Source organism: Kryptolebias marmoratus, linkage group LG4, assembly GCF_001649575.2.
Source record: "Kryptolebias marmoratus isolate JLee-2015 linkage group LG4, ASM164957v2, whole genome shotgun sequence".
In the NCBI taxonomy this organism is placed as follows: Eukaryota; Metazoa; Chordata; class Actinopteri; order Cyprinodontiformes; family Rivulidae; genus Kryptolebias; species Kryptolebias marmoratus.
The window spans coordinates 28,172,053-28,192,888 of NC_051433.1; the positions used below are offsets into that span (position 1 = coordinate 28,172,053).

At 37.8% G+C, this 20,836-nt stretch overlaps 1 protein-coding gene across 1 annotated transcript in view; it reads right to left on the minus strand.

Moving 5' to 3' along the window:
• Positions 1-1,668: 1,668 nt before the first annotated feature.
• The window catches only part of wnt4 (wingless-type MMTV integration site family, member 4), a 39,899-nt gene continuing 20,731 nt past the window's right edge, over positions 1,669-20,836 (minus strand). The window contains exons 2-6 of the mRNA XM_017437531.3: positions 9,764-9,845; positions 8,128-8,281; positions 6,884-7,015; positions 6,529-6,671; positions 1,669-4,319 (exon numbers count right to left, since the gene is read on the minus strand). Coding sequence (XP_017293020.1) covers positions 3,849-4,319; positions 6,529-6,671; positions 6,884-7,015; positions 8,128-8,281; positions 9,764-9,845 — 982 coding nt within the window. The 3' untranslated portion in view covers positions 1,669-3,848. The remainder of the gene's footprint in view (positions 4,320-6,528; positions 6,672-6,883; positions 7,016-8,127; positions 8,282-9,763; positions 9,846-20,836) is intronic.

A 20,836-nucleotide genomic window follows, 5' to 3' on the forward strand; every position in this document is an offset into this window, starting at 1 on the left:
CACATCTCAGCTTTAAAAGCTCAACTCCACACTCTCTATTTCTGAATTGAGAAAGCTCCTCGGATGAGAAGCGAAACGTCTTCAGCTACAGAATAGAAGTCCAGTTGTTTTTGTTTTTTAACTTTTTTTGAATTTACCATGGCCTGAATGACTGAGAATCTACACCAGCATACGTCCTCATCAAAACCAGTCAGGTTACTTTCTGATGGACATACTGAATGTGCTGATTACAACATATGTTTATAAATGTCAGTGATGGGAGGACCACCACAAGCATACACACAGAATCCTGAAGTGTGCAAACTGCAGCCACATAATAATGCAGCTAAAGACACAGGAAATGGACAATTTTATTAAAATATGTCGATGTCTGTCAGCAGTGTGTGTGTATGTATGTGGGTCAAAGCTTGGTGGTGAAATAAGATAATAAGATCTACAGTCTTTCCATGTTTTTCTGTCCTCTACATCAGCATATTATGATCACTCAAAAAACAAATCAACAAACAAAAAAAAAGACAATTTGAAAAGAGGAATTTTTTTGTTCATGAGTTTTGAGATTACTGTCAAAATGCTGAGAAAAATGTTGAAGCCTGATGAAGCAAACCACACTGTCCTCCAGAATCCTTTTGTATTTGTTCTGTTTTCTATTTTCTTCATTATCTGTGTGTACTTTTTTAAAAATCAGTCTTAGGTGAAGTATTTATTACTGCCGAAGCAGTGGAAGTCAGAACTTCCTTCGGTCTCATACATATACACTGATTGTTGACCTCAAAGTACTCTCAAATCATCTGTAGCTTAAAAAATAGCACACATTAATGTTAATGTTCTCCAGTAAAGCTAACATGGCAGCCTAAACTGCTAAGTATTGTAGGATTTTTAAAGATTGTATGCAGTTCCAAATGTTACAGTCTATGTGCTAAAAGAATTAAACTCCTAAAATCCAATCTGAAGTATAAAGTTGCTACAAAACATGTAATCTTTGCACCGTTGATGGTTTGGTTTTGGATCTCAAAATAACTTTATTTCTCCTTATTCAACTTTACTTTTGAATTGAACTGAACGTTTTAAATTGACATTTTGACATTCTGGACACGTGAAATGAATCTCACCATTTTAACTTTCAACTCTCAACATTTTGCCTTAAATCTCAACATTTTGACTTTAATCTAGACATTTTGACTCTATTATTAACGCTCAGATTTTAATATACACATCTTAAATTTTTGCTAGACATTTCCATTTTTGTTCTTGATATTTTGTCTTTAAAGGGATAGTCCAGTCGACCTTGAAATTATGTTCTGTCAAGTATGGAGAAAGAGGCAAAAGTCATTGTCCAGGCTAGGCTAATAGCTAGCCAAATGGAGGCCTATTTTCAGCAAATCATTTTTCAGCCTTATAACACAACTCTTTCTCAAAAACAACATACCACTGTGAAAGAATGCTACATTAGCTAATATTAAACCTCTGCACTTTTACATGACACCATTTTTTTTAGTTTGTTGCCCATTTCACAAACAAGCATCGTCCATGTTACTACATGAATGTACGTGTGTGCCATATGAACAAAGCAGGTCTTCTCATTTTCTTTTTTTTTACTTTTATGTTATTCTTTTTCATTCACACACACAAACAACATGTATTTTTATATAAAAAAGTGACAACACACAGTTTTGACATATTATATATTCAGTATCAACATACATTCATAGGCAGTATAGTCTTCTTCAGTGTATAAGTTTTTACAGATTTACAGTATGTTTCTATAATGATAGCATCTTATAGAAAAGCTTGGTTTTATAGGGGGGGACCAGTCCTGACAGTGGCATTGAGAACTTTGTGTTATGTCAGTGTGCAGAAAGAGGAAGAGATAAATGGGAAAGGCTGAATACAGTATGTGGTTGGGTGTCTGTTTCTGTGGGGTAAGGGCTCTATGTGCGCTTGGAGAGAAAGTGCTTCAGTCATCATGCTTGATAAACATGCTTTGAAACCCTCTAGGAGACCCCCTTTTGTGTGTGAACATTTGTTTACATTGTGACAGTTTGGTGGTTCATGCATGTCACTGTGTGTTCACATTAAATACACTAACATTTGACAGATGGCAATCAAGATTAACATCACTCCAAAAAGGCACACAAGACTTTCACTATACTTTGCCTATAAAAATATTCACCACCTAGGATTGTTTATGTTTTTATTGTCATAAATCAATCATAAATAAATATGAAGAAGGAGGATAGTGAGAGGGTCCACCAAGACACCTGTGAGCTCTCTGAAGGAGGTCCAAGCTTCAGCAGGAGAGATGGGAGAGACTGTGATACAACAACTGTTGCCCAAGTTCTTTACAGGTCTAAGCTTTATGAGAGAGGGGCAACGAGAAAGTTACTGTTAAAGAAAACTCCAATTAAATCATGACTAAAGTTTTCAAAACAACATGTGGAAGAATCCATGATGAAGTTCTTTTTGCCAGCTGGTCCTAGTTGAGATTTAATATGAGTATATCCTTCAGAGTGCTCACAGATGTCTTGGTGGTCTCTCTCACTACACTTCTTCACAGTTACTCAGTTTGTGAGGACAGCCTGCTCTTGGTAGATTTACATATGTCCCATATACTGTCCATTTCTTGATGATGGATTTAACAGAACCCCTGGGGATGTTTAGGACCTTGGAAATCTTTTTGTGTTCATCTCCTGACTTTCAATACCTACTTTTCAAGAATCCTTTCTCTGAGTTGAATTAGATTGGCTATGACATTACATATTTTTATTTAATTGGTATTACTCTGTAGAAACTTGATTTCACTTTGAGACTGATGAAGGTTTATTTATTTATTTGTCAAAAAAGCTAGTTCATATTGACCATGATTAATTTATGACAGCAACAAATGCATAAAATATCCAAGGGGTGAATACTTTTTATAGGCACTGTATGATGTTTTGAAATAATAATGAATCACTTTCAGTTTCATCTGGTAACTGTTTTGACAGAATGTTTCAGATTTCCTGCTGTGGATGAATACAGGTGTTGTTTTAGAGCAATGTTTGCTGTGTATTTCATTTGTCTGAAGCCCATCACCTGCCAGTGAAACAGGTCTACAGAAAAGACAGGAAACAGCCAACAGTGGCTTTGTTCCTCTCCATCATTGCTGTCACGGTGAGCGTGCATAAGGGCACCAGCTTCAGAGCAATACAGCGGGTAAAGGAAATTATTCAACATTTGTTGAACCTTAGTACAGCACAGACAAGTGTGCATAGAATCATTGAATGTTCTTCTGCACTGTATCCCTCTGTGATATTTCAGTCCATCCTCAGACAGACTTGTTGTCCCCCTTTTGACATCCAACTCCAAGTGAGTCCCTAAAGCAGCAGCAGAAGGACAGAGGCCAAAAAACCTGGCCCCTGACCCTAACACTTTAACCCAAGTCCACCCTCAACTGCCCACACAAAGGTCTAAAATTGTCACTTGTCTCCACTTGTCATTTACCCCTGTCAATCTCATCACCCTCAACAAATAACTTAAACATTGCAAAAATAAGGCATCAGTGACAAACCGAATCAAACATTGAGGGAGACAGAAAGCCAAAGATGTTCTCTGCTTTTAAACAGGCTGCAGCTTTGAAGCACATCTGATGCCTAATTTAGTGATATTCATTACAGTGGCATAATATGTTTAGGATGATCTTTGACCTCTCAGCCTTTCACTTTGGATCTGTTGACCAGCAGGAAGGTGGTTTTACAGCAGGGGAAGAGGGAGTTTCGTGGGACCTCCTTGCTCCCTTTGGCTCATAACTGAGGAGGAGTGTGGGGGATTTGTTTTGTCAGTCAGCAGTGCCCTGTGTGCCCCCTCCTGCATCACCGGCATGAGTGAATCTCCACCATTTTGCGGCACTGTTTGCATTTCACGTAACAACACCAGTGGAACTTACAGCTACACCTGTCTACCACCTCCACTTCCTGCGTCTGGAAACCGCGGCCACAACACATTAGCTCACAGCCGTCAATGGCCTTTGAGGTTCTGTTGCACTGACGGCCCACAGTGCCCAGCATGCCCGGTGTCCGTGGATCATAGTCACAGAAATCTGGACTGGGGTCCAGGTAGACCAGGTCTTCATCCGTATGAGGCTTGAACTGAGAATTGCGAGGAACCAGGACTTTAGTGGAGCCCACCTTGTGCTGCTCCACTTCAGTGGCACCATCAAACTTCTCCTTGATAACATTGCCCACCTTGCGGAATGGTGGCATGGATTTCCAGCAAGTCTTTACCTCACAAGAACCTGACACACCGTGACATTTGCACTCCACACGCATGTGGGACAGGATAGCCTGCAAAGAAAAATAAATTATTCAACATAACAACGGTATGTAGACAACAAATCACATAAAACCTAGGTGCTTTAAATGCTAACACTTGCAATATGCACATAATTTGTCACAAAACTTTTCTTTCAAATGAGTCTAAGTCATTGCAGACAGCTTGGATCCCTCTTAAATTAGTTTTTGTAATTCTAGAGCTGTATTTTGACAACTGAGTTCTCCTTTTGATTGAAAATTTCTGAGGCTACAGTCCTGAATGTCCAGGTCTAACCACGCTCATGATAAATACTAATTTATCATAGGCGTGATTTATCATGATTTTCAAAAACTGTTTATGTAAAGCATGTTGGTTGCTTGACTGCAAACACCCAGATGTCAGTGAGAGTGCAGCTGAAAATTTGCTTATTTTCCTTACAGTTTTGTTTGTCCGACTGTGGGGCAGGGATAAATATCTATGCGTTTGCTTTCACACAACCTGGAGAATGTTGTGACCGTGCAACTCTCTCTATGTTGTAGGTCAGTGGTATACTTTTTAAAATAGAGCTTTAAAGAGCACTACAAACATGCAGAAGTTCTCAGAGAGAACAGATCGGCCTAATTTGTGCTGCACACATTCAAAGAACATGTCATAGCAGACAACAGAAACAGTTAAGTAGCTTCTACTTTAGCAATACTAATGATGTTTTAAAAATGCAGATGCTGGAAGAGTGTCATAGTACATTTATGTAGGGACCAATCCCATCCCATTACTTGATATCAAGTGGCCCTCTGCAATTTAAAAAGCACCCATTGCTAACCTTTTGGTCAAAGACAACCAAGAACCATCCCAAATGCACTTTGTCTCTGTCCTGACTGGCTGAAGTTATTTCTGTGGCAAATAAGGGACCTACTTAATATTGCATGGTTCGTCATAAAGTTATTGCTGATTAGTGTATAGCCAACAACAAGTGTAATCACATTAACAACTGAAACTAAATGTTTTACTGCTACCGGATCTGGAGAAAAAAGTTTGACCTAAGTCACAAAAATACAAGTTGGCTTTTTTTTTAAGACTTTTGTATTGTTAGACTGAATAAACTTAAGACCTAAGTGTGTCAAAGTTTCTCTTGTGACTTTTAAAAAAGAGGCAGTGAGGCCTCCCAAAGCCAAGAGGTTTACATTTTGATATCATAAATATTCTCTTAAAATACACCACAACATTTGTTAAAGTAAAAATTTAATCAAGCAGTTTTAATAATAAAAAATTAGATTGTTTGGTTTGGATGTTGATTTAAATTTCCCCTTGAATACTTGGATTGTTAGAGGGTCTTGACTGAGAACAATCTTCAGATATTTTGTTGTTGTTATTGTTTGTTTTTTACCACTGGCTGGCTGAGATGGTTTTTGAGCAAATCTTTATCCAGAAATCACCTACTTCTGTAACGATTCCACAGTTCCATGCCACAGTCTCAGTAACTTTCTACAGCCTTGCCACGCCTCCTAGTTCCACACCCCTGCAATCACTGTCATCAGCTTCACCTGCACCTCTCAGTATATAAGCTCAGCTCTCACAACAGTTCTTTGCCAGATTATTGAATGGCTTGTCCTAGTAGATGTCCAGCGTTTTCTCACAGCTCATGCCTGCCTCGATCTTGACCCACTACCTGTACCACGACTCTCGCCTGCTCTCCAACGGATACCTTTCTGGACTGCTCACTGGCCTTCGACCTCGCTTCCCCTTTTTGGATTTCCCGTTCTGGTTCGTACTTTTCTGGATTTTGTTCTCGCTCTCGGATCTCCTGGCTTCGACCTCTCGCCTGTCCCTGGACTTTTCCACGAGCCCTAGCCCTGAACTCAGTAGCCTTTTCAGCTATCATTCAAGTCACTCGGTAGTCTTACCTACTCCGAGTTTGCCTCCTGAACATCCAGAGGGTCCCGTACTGAGTGTTAGCATTCTTACTAGCTCTCCAGCTAAAATAAACATCTTAAAACTTGGCCTGAGTCCTGTTTTGCCAAGCCTTGTCATCTTCACTGAATTGGAATGACCTTTTTGATGACGTCTTGATGATATGATATGATATGAACTTAATATAGAATGTCTTAGATAAAAGACCTGACCTAGACTGATTGAAGAGGACTTGATATTTGACATGGATTTGTCTCAAACAATGTAGAACTGATTGTCTGGCATATTTGATATTATTTCTTTATATGAGCAGATCTTAGATAACTTTATTACCTTTCTCCCAGCCTCGTTGTTGTGCAGGTTCATGAGAGCACGACTGGATGACTGACCTTTACTTCTTTCTCTTACATCCACAAAAGATTGAGAGAAGGCCACTCCATACGCAATATTGTCACTGCAGCCAGACCACTGAAACCCTAAAAAAAGTGGTTTTAAAAGTATTAGTTCTTATCAGTAATTATTGTTATTTAATAGATCTTGTTATACAGGATAAACTGAAAAAGGTAAAAAGTAACCATTGTATGCTCATGATATTGTATAGTTTAATTTTAAAATTCAAATATAAAGTTAATCTTTCTGTTTCCATTCCATGTGTTTAAGTTTGTGTTAAAGTGAAACAGAGACCTACCCTCTGGACTGACTCCATGTACGTTGTGGTCACAGCCACATTTTTCCAGCTCTCCACTGCTGCAGGCTCTTGTGACCGCGAATGCCACACTGGCTGCTGAGATGGCATACACAAAGGATGCCTCACGGGTGCCTAACACACATCCACAAACACAGACAGTTTGTTATGTAAATGAAAAGAAATTCTTAAAGCCAATAGTTCCCCGGGCTGCGACTGTAGAGAACAAATTACGATAGGCATTTTCATGCAGTTTCTAAAATGCCTCAAAATGTTTGTGAGGTTTCTCAATTTCTTCAAGTTACAGGAATTGTCTTCAAAAAGTTTTCACAACAAATCTTTAATAAAAACAGACATAGACTTTTTATGGTTTTAATCCGTCTCAGCTTAGTTTCTGTGAATCAGAAAGTGATAGAAATGTGAAACAGTTTGACAGCCCATGAACCTAAATTGTGACTTATTGGACACTAAAAATAGAAAACATTTGCAGTCAAAGTAAAACATGTAAAACACTTTGTAGCTAAAACTCGTGTCTTACTTGGCTATTGACTGTTGATCTCTAGTTGGCAATTTAAAATTTCAAGGAAATAGGTGAATTTTTAGTTGCAGTCTCAGTTTATTCTGAGTATTTGCCAGCAAACCACCATCAAGCCATGGCCCTTTTTTCATGTGAACGGCTTGCAAAATACTGTATTCTAGGCTGTACACAATATTTTAATGCCCACCTACACCCACATCTAACCTGCCTTGTTCTGCAGCATTCACTATGAAACACCTGCTCTGAGAGGCTCTGGCACGTGAATATTTGCACCCTTTTTTAATTTTTTATTTAAATAAGGACTGAGGCAGCATGAGGGCATTGAAAACAAGTCACTGCTGTAGAATTGCCTCTGGTTGATTCATGAAAGGGTTAACTGGCATTGTGACTCAATGGGAGTGAGGTAATGATGACAGACAATCTGTGGGACCAGCCAGATGCAGGGTATAAAATAGGTGATGTGCAACATACATTTTATACATAGTGTTCCATGTCAACAACTCTGAGTTATACTCCACACCTCCTGACAGTTTTGCTATTTTCTAAAAGCTCACAACCCTATGGTACGTATGTGGCTGACTTGACTGGTGATTTATGAAGTAGTAGAGGCATCTTCAAGACAGGTGGCAACTTCACTGTGACAGGCCCAAGTGCTACAAGTGAGCTTTACTCGTGTCTGTTGTGTAGTTTTTATAGTGTGTAATCGTACCTTGGGTGACCACTTTGCCAAATACAGGCATTGTCTCTAGAGTGGAGCAGTTCCATCGACGATTTCGAAACTGAAACTGACACTCGTCTATAGCTAGCTGTGCTCCACGACGCACTGCATCCATCACCTCCACACTGCGCTTACAGATTTGAACCTGAAAATAAACACAGGAGTTGTGTCAACCACCAATAGGTTATGTGGCAACTCTAAACTGGCTCAAGGGGTCTGTGTGTTTGTATGCATAATTGTTTATCTCTGAGTCATTGTGATTGACTGGTGACCTGTCAAGTTCCCTGACTTTTACTTGTTGACCACTGGAGTTAGGCATCAGCTCTCCATGAGTCTGAACAGGATCAAGCAAGTACATAGCATAGATGGATAAGTGGATGGTTGGTCAGTGAAAAATGGGACTGCAAATGATTAAACAAAACAACACTTAAAAGGACAATTAAATGTCTATACCAGATTTAAAAATCAACTGATGTTGACCAAAGTTCTTTAACAGTCAAGCCAGACAAGAAAACAAAAAAATAACATCAAATATCTTGTGATTTTAAGCAAAGATTATATGCAATGTGTAGCACTTGGAAAATGTGTTGTGAATGAGTTATAGCCACTTTTGTGTTTCTTAAGGTTAGCTTTGACGGCCATCTTGAATCACGTTGATTCCAAAAGTTAATCAGTTGTGAATGTCAACCCAATGCCTACCTTCTAAACGTTTCTTTGAGCAGTAAATTATGAGATATTTTGCTAATGGTACAGACAAACAAACATGCACACAGATATGGGCAAAAATTATATTGCTCCATTTTGGCGATAATTAAAGACCTAGCATTCCTTGAATGCTGAGATCATGTTATGATAAAAAAAATATGGAGCTTTAGCGGCTTTGCTCAAACCTAGAAAATTATGTTATAAATATTTTTAGCATTAACATGCATTTTTCTTTGTCTTTCTTCACATAGAAATTCCACCTGGACCAGTCATTCTGTGTTTGTCTGTTTCCTGTCCTCTCAAACCCCAGCCAGTTGAAGCAGATGGCCACTCATCCTGAGCCTGGTTCTGGAGCTGCTGGTAGTTTCTTCCTAGTGAAAGGGAGTTTTTCCTTTCCACTGTTGTCAATGTGTTGCTCAGGATGGGAGACTGCGATGAAGTGAAGATTCAACTCAATCTGCTGGCTTACTTAGATAGATAGCTTTTTATAATGTATGTGAATGTTTTTGTATACTGCCCTGTAATGACTTCTGTTGTGACTTGGTACTATATAAATTAACTGAATTGAATTGAATTGAACTTTTAAAGATCTGTTTATTCATAAGATAATATGAAATGACTGATGTCATTGTCAAATAAAACATAATCTGGCATTCAATTTAGAGTTTATTGTTGGCTCACTGTGTTAAACTTGTTGTGTTAAATGCACAAAATCTAACAGGAACAAGTTAATCAGATGAGGTGCTCATCTGCAACAGGCTTAACCCTCCTGAAGACGTAACTGAAGACAGGAAGAGAAGCCCTTGTAACTTCGGGTCAGTTTGACTCAAAGGTCACGGGAGGGTTAACTGAAGTTCTGCTTTGGGCCCCATACAACCTCAGTTAAGTACTGTAAGTAATCTCAGTAGTTTTCCCAGTTCACCTGTTTCTGAATGAGGCCTCGTAAGCGTTCACATGTCTCCTCGTCCCTGATGCTCCCCACTGACGACAGCTTGGCCAGGTACCTGATAACACAACAAGATCTCTTAGAAGGTCATACTTTGGTTTTGTCATTAGAAAATACACAACAGAAAAAAGTGCAACAACTAAATCTGAATACAAAGACATAAAAGTAGCATATACTGCACCTTAATTATTGGTAAAGTAAAGGAGTCAATGCATGACTTGACTTCAATGTTTTTTCAATAGCAGCTCCTATTGCAATCCACAGGTATCTTAACTTAATTTTACTTCTTTTGTCAACTTTATTGCAGCCTGAATAGAGGGGTGCACCAACACAAACTATACATTAAAACAAGTGGCGTGGAAGCGAGATGTGCGCTATCACTTTTACTGGTGTTTTGAATTACCATTACAACAATATCGGTCAAAAATGACTAAAAACAACTCCATAGGATTACATGGAGAATAATTCAAATCCTCCTAAACTTTTTGAAGTATGTCATAAAACAACTTAACAGAAATTATGAAAACTCTCACAAAGTAATCTTTGGCAACCCATTAGTATTTTAGGTCAACTTGATTTAAAATGGAAACCATTAAACAAACAAACAAAAAAACAAAAAACTACAAAAATGGCTACATCTAAATCATTTTTAGAGATATTGAACAATAATTAGGTTGATCCCTCAGACATACTGTGACTGCTAAGAGTTCTTTCCGTTCCTTATTTAAAACTTTGCCATGAACCAGTGGATGAATTTTAATTAAACTTTCAGAAAGTAACCACTGGTTACACGTCTACAGCTGATTAACTTTTGGGTCCACTCTGATTCAAGATGTCAACCAAAGCTAAATGCGCCAAGTGGCAGACACCTTCAAAGTTTCTTCAGGAATTTTTCTAGTCAGTCTTATTATTCCATTTTAAAGTTAGGTGAAGCAGAGTGAGTCTATGGGAATGTTTTGGATGAATGCCTGTTTGTGATGACAGTAAGAGGACAAAGTGGCTTATCACACACACCACCTCCAGGCCAGACAGGTCAGAGAGAGACATCACACACACACACACACACACACACACACACACACACAGAGAATGTATGATGTGTGAGAAAACGGAATCGGGCAGAATACCCTGACCCTCCCATATCCACCTCAGGCTTATATCTCTAGTCCCAGCTGCACCTGACAAAAATAGTTTTTCTCATACCCCTCTGGTGATGTGGTGTCTGCACCACCCACTGTTCTACTACAGCATGTTGAGTCTAAACGGCATAGTTTTTCTAAAACAAAGGAATATCATCGCTCCTTACTAAGTTTAATTTGACGCAAGCACTTTTCCTGAGATAAAGAGCTGCATCTGTGAACAGCCCACTTTACATCAGTGAATTTAAAAGACATGAAGTCTCTCACACGGCAAAGTTGCTACTCTAAAGCCTGGAGTTGGGAGGTGTTTATTGGAGACTGAGCATCAGCCTTAACACATACTTCAACCTTAAAACCTTAGTATTAAGTGTTGTTAACCCTTTTTGATAGCAAAATATCTCATCACTCTTTAGGAATTTTTTAATGCAACTCTAAGAAAATAATTATTGGCTGCACATTTACAATTTATTGACATTTGGAGTCAGCTCAGTTCAAAATAGCTGCCACAGCTAATCAACCTTAGCCTACACAAAAAAGTCTATACCTCAGTGAATTTTAAAGATACTGAACTAAGACTAGAGGTGGTAGTGGCTGACAGTCATCCACAACAGATACTCCAGTCACTCATGGATCACACGAGATGTCTCAATATCAAATATCGAGATTGACACATAATGTTATTTTCAAGATTGACAAAAACGACTATAAATCTGTCATTTCTCAGCTTAAGGTCATCTTAGTTTAAAACTCTTGCATAAAACGCAATATGCAAGGAATGTCAATGTAGCATTCCTTACAGGAATGATTTCTTTTCTTTTTTGACAGAAGCTGGGTTATGTGTAAAAGATTGAAATAATTAATATCTTACTTGTTGTAGCTAGCTCGTTGAATGACCTCAGTTTTGGGAAAAAGAGTTTAATTCTAACAAGACTGATGAGCTAATGGCTGGTCTGAATGCAGCAAGATCAAAGTGGATCACTGCTGTCTTAAAACACTTCCAATCTCCAAAGTTTCACAGCAGTTTATGTTACTACTATGATAAACCTTTGCACCACTGTAGATTTCTCAATGCATGCGTAATTACTCAAGAATCTGTGGTTATTTGCCAGAACAAAAAGCAGCAGCAGCAGCAAGATGTGGCAGTAATCCACTCTAGAAGTGGGTCACTTCCAAAGCATCTTACAAACAATGCCAGTATTCAATTTTTTATATTTGTTGATTTAAATACCATTTTATAAACCTTTCTGTTGTTGTCAATTTTGCATTATATGGTTATTTTGATATATGTAAATATTAACTCCCCAGATTGCAATAGAAGTGCCACTGCTCACGTCTCCTGCTGCTATCTGGACTAGCAAATAATAACATAATTCCATGTAAGTACCTGGGTAATGCAAAATTGACTGCAATGTTAGGATTTATGAAGTAATGTTCACATAAATTGGTCTGAAAGTTTTGTATGCTGGAGTTGTTTTAAGATGGCAGCAATTCACTTTGGTCTTAACTATGTTAGGACTAGCCATTAGCTTGTCAGCCTTGTGTAATTTAAACTCTATTTCTCCAAGCTGAAGTTGTTCTAAAGGCTGTCTGACTTAGGATATGCATTGTTCATAACTTTACACAGAAACCCACTTCAAACTATCCAAAATATTATTTAAATAGTGGTGGTACACATGATTAAAACTTGAACTGTGCAAAGTTAGCACTTTCACTTTGCTACCTGTCAACATGAAAAGATTGGCTAAAGCTACAGTTTAAACTTAGACTCACATTCCTTTAGAAATACATTTTATTCAAATGTAAATTACTGGATAAACTAATAAACACAAATAAGTAAAATCATGCTCAACCAAACCTAAAAGAAATCTGTTGTTATACTGTATGCAGAACACTTAAATTTGCCACCCCCCTGGTTCGTGAGGAGCTGGTGCCTACCTCCAGCTGTCACTGTGTGAGAGACGGGGGACACCCTGGACAGGTCACAAGTCCATCACAGGGACACATAGAGACAAACAACCATTCACACTCTCACTCACACCTATGAACAATTTAAAGTTACCAATTTGCCTAACATGCATGTTTCTGGTCTGTGAGAGGAAACTGGAGTACCCTGAAATAACCCATGTTATCACAGCACTCAATTAAAAAAAACAGAACAAAACACTGAATTAAAATTAAGGCAGATGGACGGGTTCTTCTATGCTTCTTTGCTGAAGCATTTAATCTTTTATCCAGACGACGAAAAATCTGCAAATGGTGGGAATGATTTCCTGTTGTGTTCCCTGTGGCAGCAGAGCTTCATGAGTGTGTTGGAAAAAGAGCTTCACTGCCTTTGTAGAGTGTCATGAAAGGGATGGGAAGGATTGTCATTAATGGATTACATTTCTTTCGTGACCTGACGTCACTCACAGATTCAAATGTCCCCAAGTTCTGATAGGTGAATTTTCCATCATTTTCAATGAATTTATTGAGCTGAAAAAGGTAAAAAAGAAAGCAAAAAACCCAGAAAAAAAGCAGAGAGCTGCTGTCACAGACTGCCTCTTTCAAGAAGCCATCTTTAAAAATGTTATAGATACTTTAGATACTGAGCTAAAATAGCAGTAGCTGACAGTCATTCACAATACATACTTTGAGTGTGACATCTGAAAATATGGCACATCATTTTTTTGTAATGTTTTGGCCAAAAAATTACAACTCCATTTCTCAATGCAAGGTGATCTTAGTTTAAAACTCTGGCTTGAAAAGTTGCAGGTGATATGCATTTCTTTAAGGAATGATAGGCCTTAACTGTAACCTTTGTTTTTATTGTGTTTATTCCTTTTTGTGATGGCAGCGTTATAAACAGCTCCTCTGCTACCCTCAACATCTCAGCAGCTCAGATAATCTCTCCTTCTCTCTCTTTGATCGACTTCTTCCACCCTTCCTGTGCAGACAGAGTCAGTATTAAACACTCATCGCTGTGATAATCATGCTCGCTGCCACTCCACCACATCTCAGCCACACTGGCTCACATATTCCCTCACAAATGATCTCATTCTTTCAGAAGGTCCAGACACTACCATGATTACATTTATCATTTTTACAGCATCTGCAGTCAAGCTCCACATAATGGTTCAAGTTTATTATTGCCCGCCTTTTGCCTTTCAGCTGCAGAAAATAGTTATTATTGTCTGTATACAGTATGTGTCTGTACGGTGTTAAAAATATCTTATGAAAAATCACTTGGTTTTAATGAACCATTTAGAAGGTAATCATTGAGTGAACATCTAAAAATAATTAATTTTCGAAATCAACCCAATTAAAAATGGCTGTCACAGCTAATCAATCATAGCCCATGGCCATACCTCAGTGAATTTAACAGACCCTGAGCTAAATTTTGGCATGTAAGTAGCTGATAGTCATTCACAACACCTGAATTGAGCACTAAAAAAGAACACAAGATCTTATGATATTGTAAGATCTCTCTGAACCTTATTTTCAAGATTTAACCAAAACAGATACAACTCTGTCTTTTCTTAATATAGGATGATCCTGTTTTAAAACTCTGACTTGAACTAAGTTGTCCTGCAACAATTACATGGATTTAAAAATCCAACCTTATGATTGCATGGGCTCACGTGTTTTTAGTTCTTTGTCTTATTTGATCTGCTTTGACTGAAGTTGTACGAGGTTGGGAATTTGCTTTCAGTCAATTTGTGAATCACTAATATTGCCTAACATTGGAAGGTGAAAGGAAATGTGAATGTTTTTGCCCGTGTTTGTGTGTGTATGTGCATGTGTCGGTTAGCAAAAATATCTCATAAACTGGAAATTTTAATGAAACCTTTGAAAAGCAATTATTGGCTGTACATCTACAACTGATTACCTTTTGAAGTGAATTCAATTTAATATGGCTGCCACACCCAATGGACTCTAGCCAACACAAAAATGGCTATAACTTAGTCACTTTGAAAGCTATTGTGCTAAATATGGTGTGGTAGTAGCTGAGAGTCAATCACAACTCATACTCCAAACACTAACAGATCATGTTAGACTGCATGAGATATTGCAGGAGAAGGTGAATAATATTAATTTCATGGTTTATCAAAATGGCTATAAATATTAAATTTCTTCCTTCAAGGAATGAAATGACATTTATCTGAGACAAGTCATTATTTACAGGAGGTTTTGGTCACTAGCACTGATTACTAAGCACTCTGGTGCTAGAATGTTCTATTAGTGTTGTTGCAGAAACTGTAAACTACTGAGGGCTCTCCACTGTGTGCCCTTCAGCTCTCTGTGAGCTTTTTACTCCCCTCGTCCAATCCAAATCAACTCTGCTTGTGCTTTGATTTACTTGAAGGAAGTTGTGAGGTCTTTATCAAAACCAGGCACTATGTTTCATCCTCTTTGTTCATTAGTGCAGCCTTGGGCATGGTACAAAGTTTTAGGTCGAGTCATCCAGCTGCATGGTAGATCATCAGAAAGTGATAAAAAAAAAAGAGAACATGTAGCAATCTCAATATTATGGTGAAAAATTGTTCCCTCTAATAGGCAGCACCCCACACACAAAGACACAAACAACCAAATACCAACCCACTGGCCTCACATTCACCTTGGAAACATTTAATGAACATCGGATAAGCTCTTGTTCAGGTAATTTTCTGGAAATGTGTGTGCTCATGCATGGGAAATGTTCAACGAAGACCTTGGGCATTGCTCACTTTATCTTTTCATTCTGTTGTGTATACCCTTCATTTCCCAGAGATGAGATTAACAAAAGACCTCTACAGAGGAGTCAACCCATAGAAGGACACACATGCACACACATTCACTTCACAGTCACACATCTCATCCTGAATCCTCTCCCTCTTCTCTGTCCGTCTGTCTGCCCAGCCTCTGGTGGTTGCATACCAAAATCCTGGGGGCCTAAGCCTGGTGGAGCCAGTAGTGTTGTGAAGGCTACAACATGTAATGCAACACAAACACAGCAGCCTGCAAACGCACCACAATCCAGGTGGAATGCTCCATCACTCTCACCCCCTCCCCCTCCAGTGAAGTTTCCTGGGAGGCTGAGACTGAAAACAATAGATAATTCAAAACAGAGCTCACACTGATAAAACTCTTTATAAATGTAATATTACTACCATGCAAAAGTTTGCTTTGAACATCTCTGAATCATTATTGCTAAAAAATAATTTCATCATTAATAAAAAGGGGTTGACTCATCTGTAGAGGTCTTTATTGATAAAAGGAATGATTAGAAATTTATTGTGTGAATTAGCATGAACTAATAAACTAAAATAAAAAAGCCCAGTGTCACATGATCATTTTTTATCACTTACTGAGTTTGTACTTATAAAAGCAGAAGGCATACGTATTCAATGATCTCCAGATACACACATCCAAGGCACTGGATTATTTTAAACAAAAAGTGGATTTTAAACCCTAACAAGTTTAAAATGCCTAGGCTTTGCAGTACAGGAAATTATTAAAATTTGTGACTAATATGCAAAATCTTCCCAATAGTTTTGGTCTTAAACAATGTAATAATTTTTTTTCCTAAAGCTAACTGAGTAGGAAAAGGTAACTGAACTTAGCCAAAAAGTACAGCAAATTATTAACAGGTGTAGTTAAAATAAAGGATGTAACACAATAATAAAAAGACAACATTTAAGTACCTGAACTTGTATCACATTGATTTTATTTTAAAGGTATCAGTTAGGCTTGTGATCACAAGTCAATGTACCACCAGTTTTCAATGTGCCAGATAAACATAGTGAAGATATACTCACACTAATATACAAAGCAATGGAAGAATGATATGAAACAGTGTAACCTTAACAGGACCCTTTCCAACCACTAACCTTTTGCAAAGTCCTGTCAAGTCGTCTTGGTTTCAAATTAAGAAATTCATTATTATATCCTAAACCTAACCAAGTAGAAGAGATGCCTAAATATGATGAAATACCATAATAAGCAAAAACATTGGGTAGGTAAGAAGTACCATGTGTTTCCTAATTACTTGGAAGGTTTTCAACTCAACAAAGTAATTGTATTTATTTAAAAAAATTCCAGGGCACTGAATTATAATGAAAAGGTATAAAATTAAGTGAAGTGGTTTTAGTATCAAACCACGAAGTTCTATGCTCCTGCCTAAACCAGAGGTGTCTAAATGTAGCCAAACACAACAAAAAATGAATAAATTACGCCATTAGAAAGTTAATGTAACTCAATAAGAAACAAGGCTGTGTCCTAAATTCTTTTGATTGTATTGTTGGCATAAAACCTTAAATTTGCACAGAAGCTTTGCAAACTCTTTTCTGCCTGTTGTACTTTTCACAAAAAGTAACAAAAATCCTTGAAAACTGCAGCTTACTTTCTGCTTCCATCATTTTTAATGTGAAATATCATAAAAATAACCTCATGTTTGCCTTTCCAGGACTGAGCACACAGCAGAGGCAAACAGTAATAAATAAACACAGCATAAATAGCAAAGAAGAAAAGTAGAAGAAAAGCATCTTTCTGCTGAGGCACTGTGTGCATATCTTTAAACTAATCCAGAATTGATTTAAAATTTTCAGTTTTTATTCTCATTGTGTCACAAAGTAAGCTGCAGTAAAAATCACTACAATGAAAGATTTTACATTGCTGGCAGAATATAGAATAGAAAGCAGATAGTGCTACTGTAAATGTCTAAATTATGTGTACCCTGCCATCATTTAATTTCCTCTGACCTGTAGGAGGCACTGTTCTCCCAATTTGAATTCAAGCACCTTTCCACATTAAAAGACTGTACAAAACTCCTGAATCTTACTGTTGGACTCTTGATGGCATGAAAAATAGCATTTTTGTTTTTTGCCACATCTGTTCATTTTGTTTCTAACACTCTTTTAAATTACAGATGGCTTTAAAACCCACAGTTTGTGTATATCTATTAAAAATGTCTCTTTTTTGTTTTGCTCAAAATGTTCGCTAAAAGTCCTACTTAACTCCTAAAATGTGCCAATATCTATGTCTCCCTGATTTATTAATGCATGTGCAATGTAAATGTAATGTTCAGCTTAAAAATGTAACTGCTCCTTTGAACCTTGGTGTTATTTTTGATAAGGAAGTCTTTTAACACATGCATTAAAAATGTTACCAGGACCACTTTCTCCCACCTGTGTATTATCAAAATTAGAAACATCTTGCCCCAAAATAATGCAATAATAATAATAATAATAATAATAATAATAATAATAATAAACTGGTTCATGCATTTATCATGTCTAGGCTAGACTACTGTAATTATTTATTATCTGGGTTTCCAAGAAATTCTTAAAGTATTCAGCTGATCCAAAATGCTGCTGCCAGAGTTCTGATGAGAGTTAGGAAGAGAAATCATATGCTTGGAGCTTGGAATAGAAAGGCTGTTCCTTCGAATTGAAAGGAGTCAGTTGAGGTGGTTCGGGCATCTGATTGGAATGCCTCCTGGATGCCTCCCTTTGGAGGTTTTTTGGGCATGTCCCACTGGGAAGAGACCTCAGGGCAGACCCAGAACTCGCTGGAGGGATTGTGTATCCTCTCTGGTCTGGGAAAGCCTTGGGATCCTAGGAGGAGCTGAAGAGTGTCGCTGGTAAAAAAGGGTTTCTCTCTTGTCTGGGTTTCTCTCCTGGACCTTTTGCCTCCACTATCTGACCACAGATAAGCGGTGGAAGATAGAGATAAGGTATATGTTGTTTAGGATTTATTTAAAAAAAAAAAATTTTTGTACACAAAGTTGCCAGCTTGTTTTCTCCCTCTCCCTCCTACAGGTTGAGGTTGTGTCTTATAAAACTGAAAACGTGGCATGTGCATTGAAATGTACTAATTTTGCTTTAAATCCCCAACCAATACATCTAGAAACCATACGATTAGTCAGTTCACCCACATGGTGATTTCATTTACATGCAGCTATAGACAAATTACGCAAACACAGAATGGCAAATTACAGCCCATTTATTATGTTGGAGAAAATGTCTTGTTGTATGTCTCCCCTCTGTCTTTAGTTTTGTTTGTTCTGTTCATGTCAGGTCTGTCTGCTCCAGGCTGATCGATAACATTTGTTCTTCTAATTTTAGTCTTACAAATGTACTTTTTAAACAGAAAATCTATACTGTTGGATATAGCAGGTTTTGCTGCAGCCATTCCTGCCTTCAATATGCCTTCATTCCTGTTGTTACACACTCTACTCTCCATGTGAAAAATAATTACAAATCCAATCAATAACATGTGTTTGTAGTTTTTTTTCCCATAGAAACTACACCTGGATCAGTCATTCTGTGTTTGTCTGTGTCTCTTTCCTGTCATCTAAAACCCCAGCTGATCGAGGCAGATGGCCGCCTATCCTGGTTCCTGGTGGAGATTTCTTCTTGTTAAAGTGAGTTGAGTTAACTTTTATTGTGAAGTGGCACTATATATAAATAACTTGAATTGAATTGTTCTTGAATAGCTGTGAAAATCAACTTTCACATAATCAGGAAAACAAAGTTCCAATTTTTAGGAACAAAACTGGTATTGTGGTCGAAGTTAGCAGTTAAAAAAGTCAGATTATACTGGCTGCGAGTAAAAAGGCTCTTACGAGGAGATGGCTCAAACCTGAACCACCAGGAATTGGAGACTGGATTGACGTTGTGAAAGAAATCTATATACTAGAAAAACTGTCATTCTCTGTCAAAGTGCAAAGGGATATTTTTTATAAAATATGGTCAAAATGGACGGAATATGTTAAGCCTGTTAGAACTGATTTTCTATAAACCTTGCCATCATATAGATTGGTGCAGTAACTCGAAAAGTGATATTAATGATAAAAGTGTATTTCGGCTACCCCGCCACCCTCACCCTAGTTCGTGTGTGTTTTTATTGTTTTGGGTTAAACAAAAAAGGTAAAAATAAGAAAGCAAAAGCATTGTATTGTAATATAATGTTATAATTATGTCATTGTAATATATCATATGCTTTCTTAATAAAAATGTTAATATTAAAAAAAAAAAAGTCAGATTATGCTTTGGTCAGGCTCATCTTATGAACAAATAGCTGTTAAAACTTTACATTGCAAAAAGTTTTCCTTCAGTTGTAATGTATGTACTAATTACTTTAAAGATCAGGGTTTGTCTACAGTAATGAGGGTGTTCCTCTGGTCCGTTGTGGCAAAGAATGAGCTGAGCTGAAAGGTAAAACTCTTGATTTACTGGTCCATCTGTGTTCCAACCCTCATCTAAGATCATGAGCTACAAATCATGACAAAAAAGAACAATATCCTGGATACAAGTGTCTGAAATGAGCTTCCTCTGTAAGGTGGCTGGACTCAGCCCTAGAGATAAGGTGAAGAGCTCCATCATCCAGGGAGAGCTTGGATTGGAACTGCTGCTCCTCTTCATCAAAAAAGAGTCAGCTGAGGTGGTTCAAGCATCTACATCTCTACACAGCTAATCTAAATTAATCATTCTATAGAGTCTAATCAGTGCTTTAGATCACATTCATACACTGTTGTGCATATTGGAGGTAATGAGGGGTTCGGTTTCTTGCTCAGGGACACTTCGACATGTGACTGCATACTGCCAGGAATCAAACCTCCGGCTCTCTCCTTGGACAATTGCTCTAACTAATGATCCACAGCTGCCCTTGACAGGTAAATTTTCATACAAATCTCCCCAATTCTTGTTCTAAAAATCCAACTTTGCAACTATTAAATGATAAACCGGTGAATTTAAAAAACTGACTGATATGATGCAGGGGTGTATCCAGAAATGACAGTCCAGGTGACCAAACTGATAGCTTTCGCTGTCGCTGCCCCCCGGCTCTGGAACTCTCTCCCAGATTATTTGAGAGCTCCCCAACCATTGATTGATTTTAAAATAGGCTTGAAGACTTTTTTATTTAAGCAAGCCTATTCTGCCTCTACATGTTT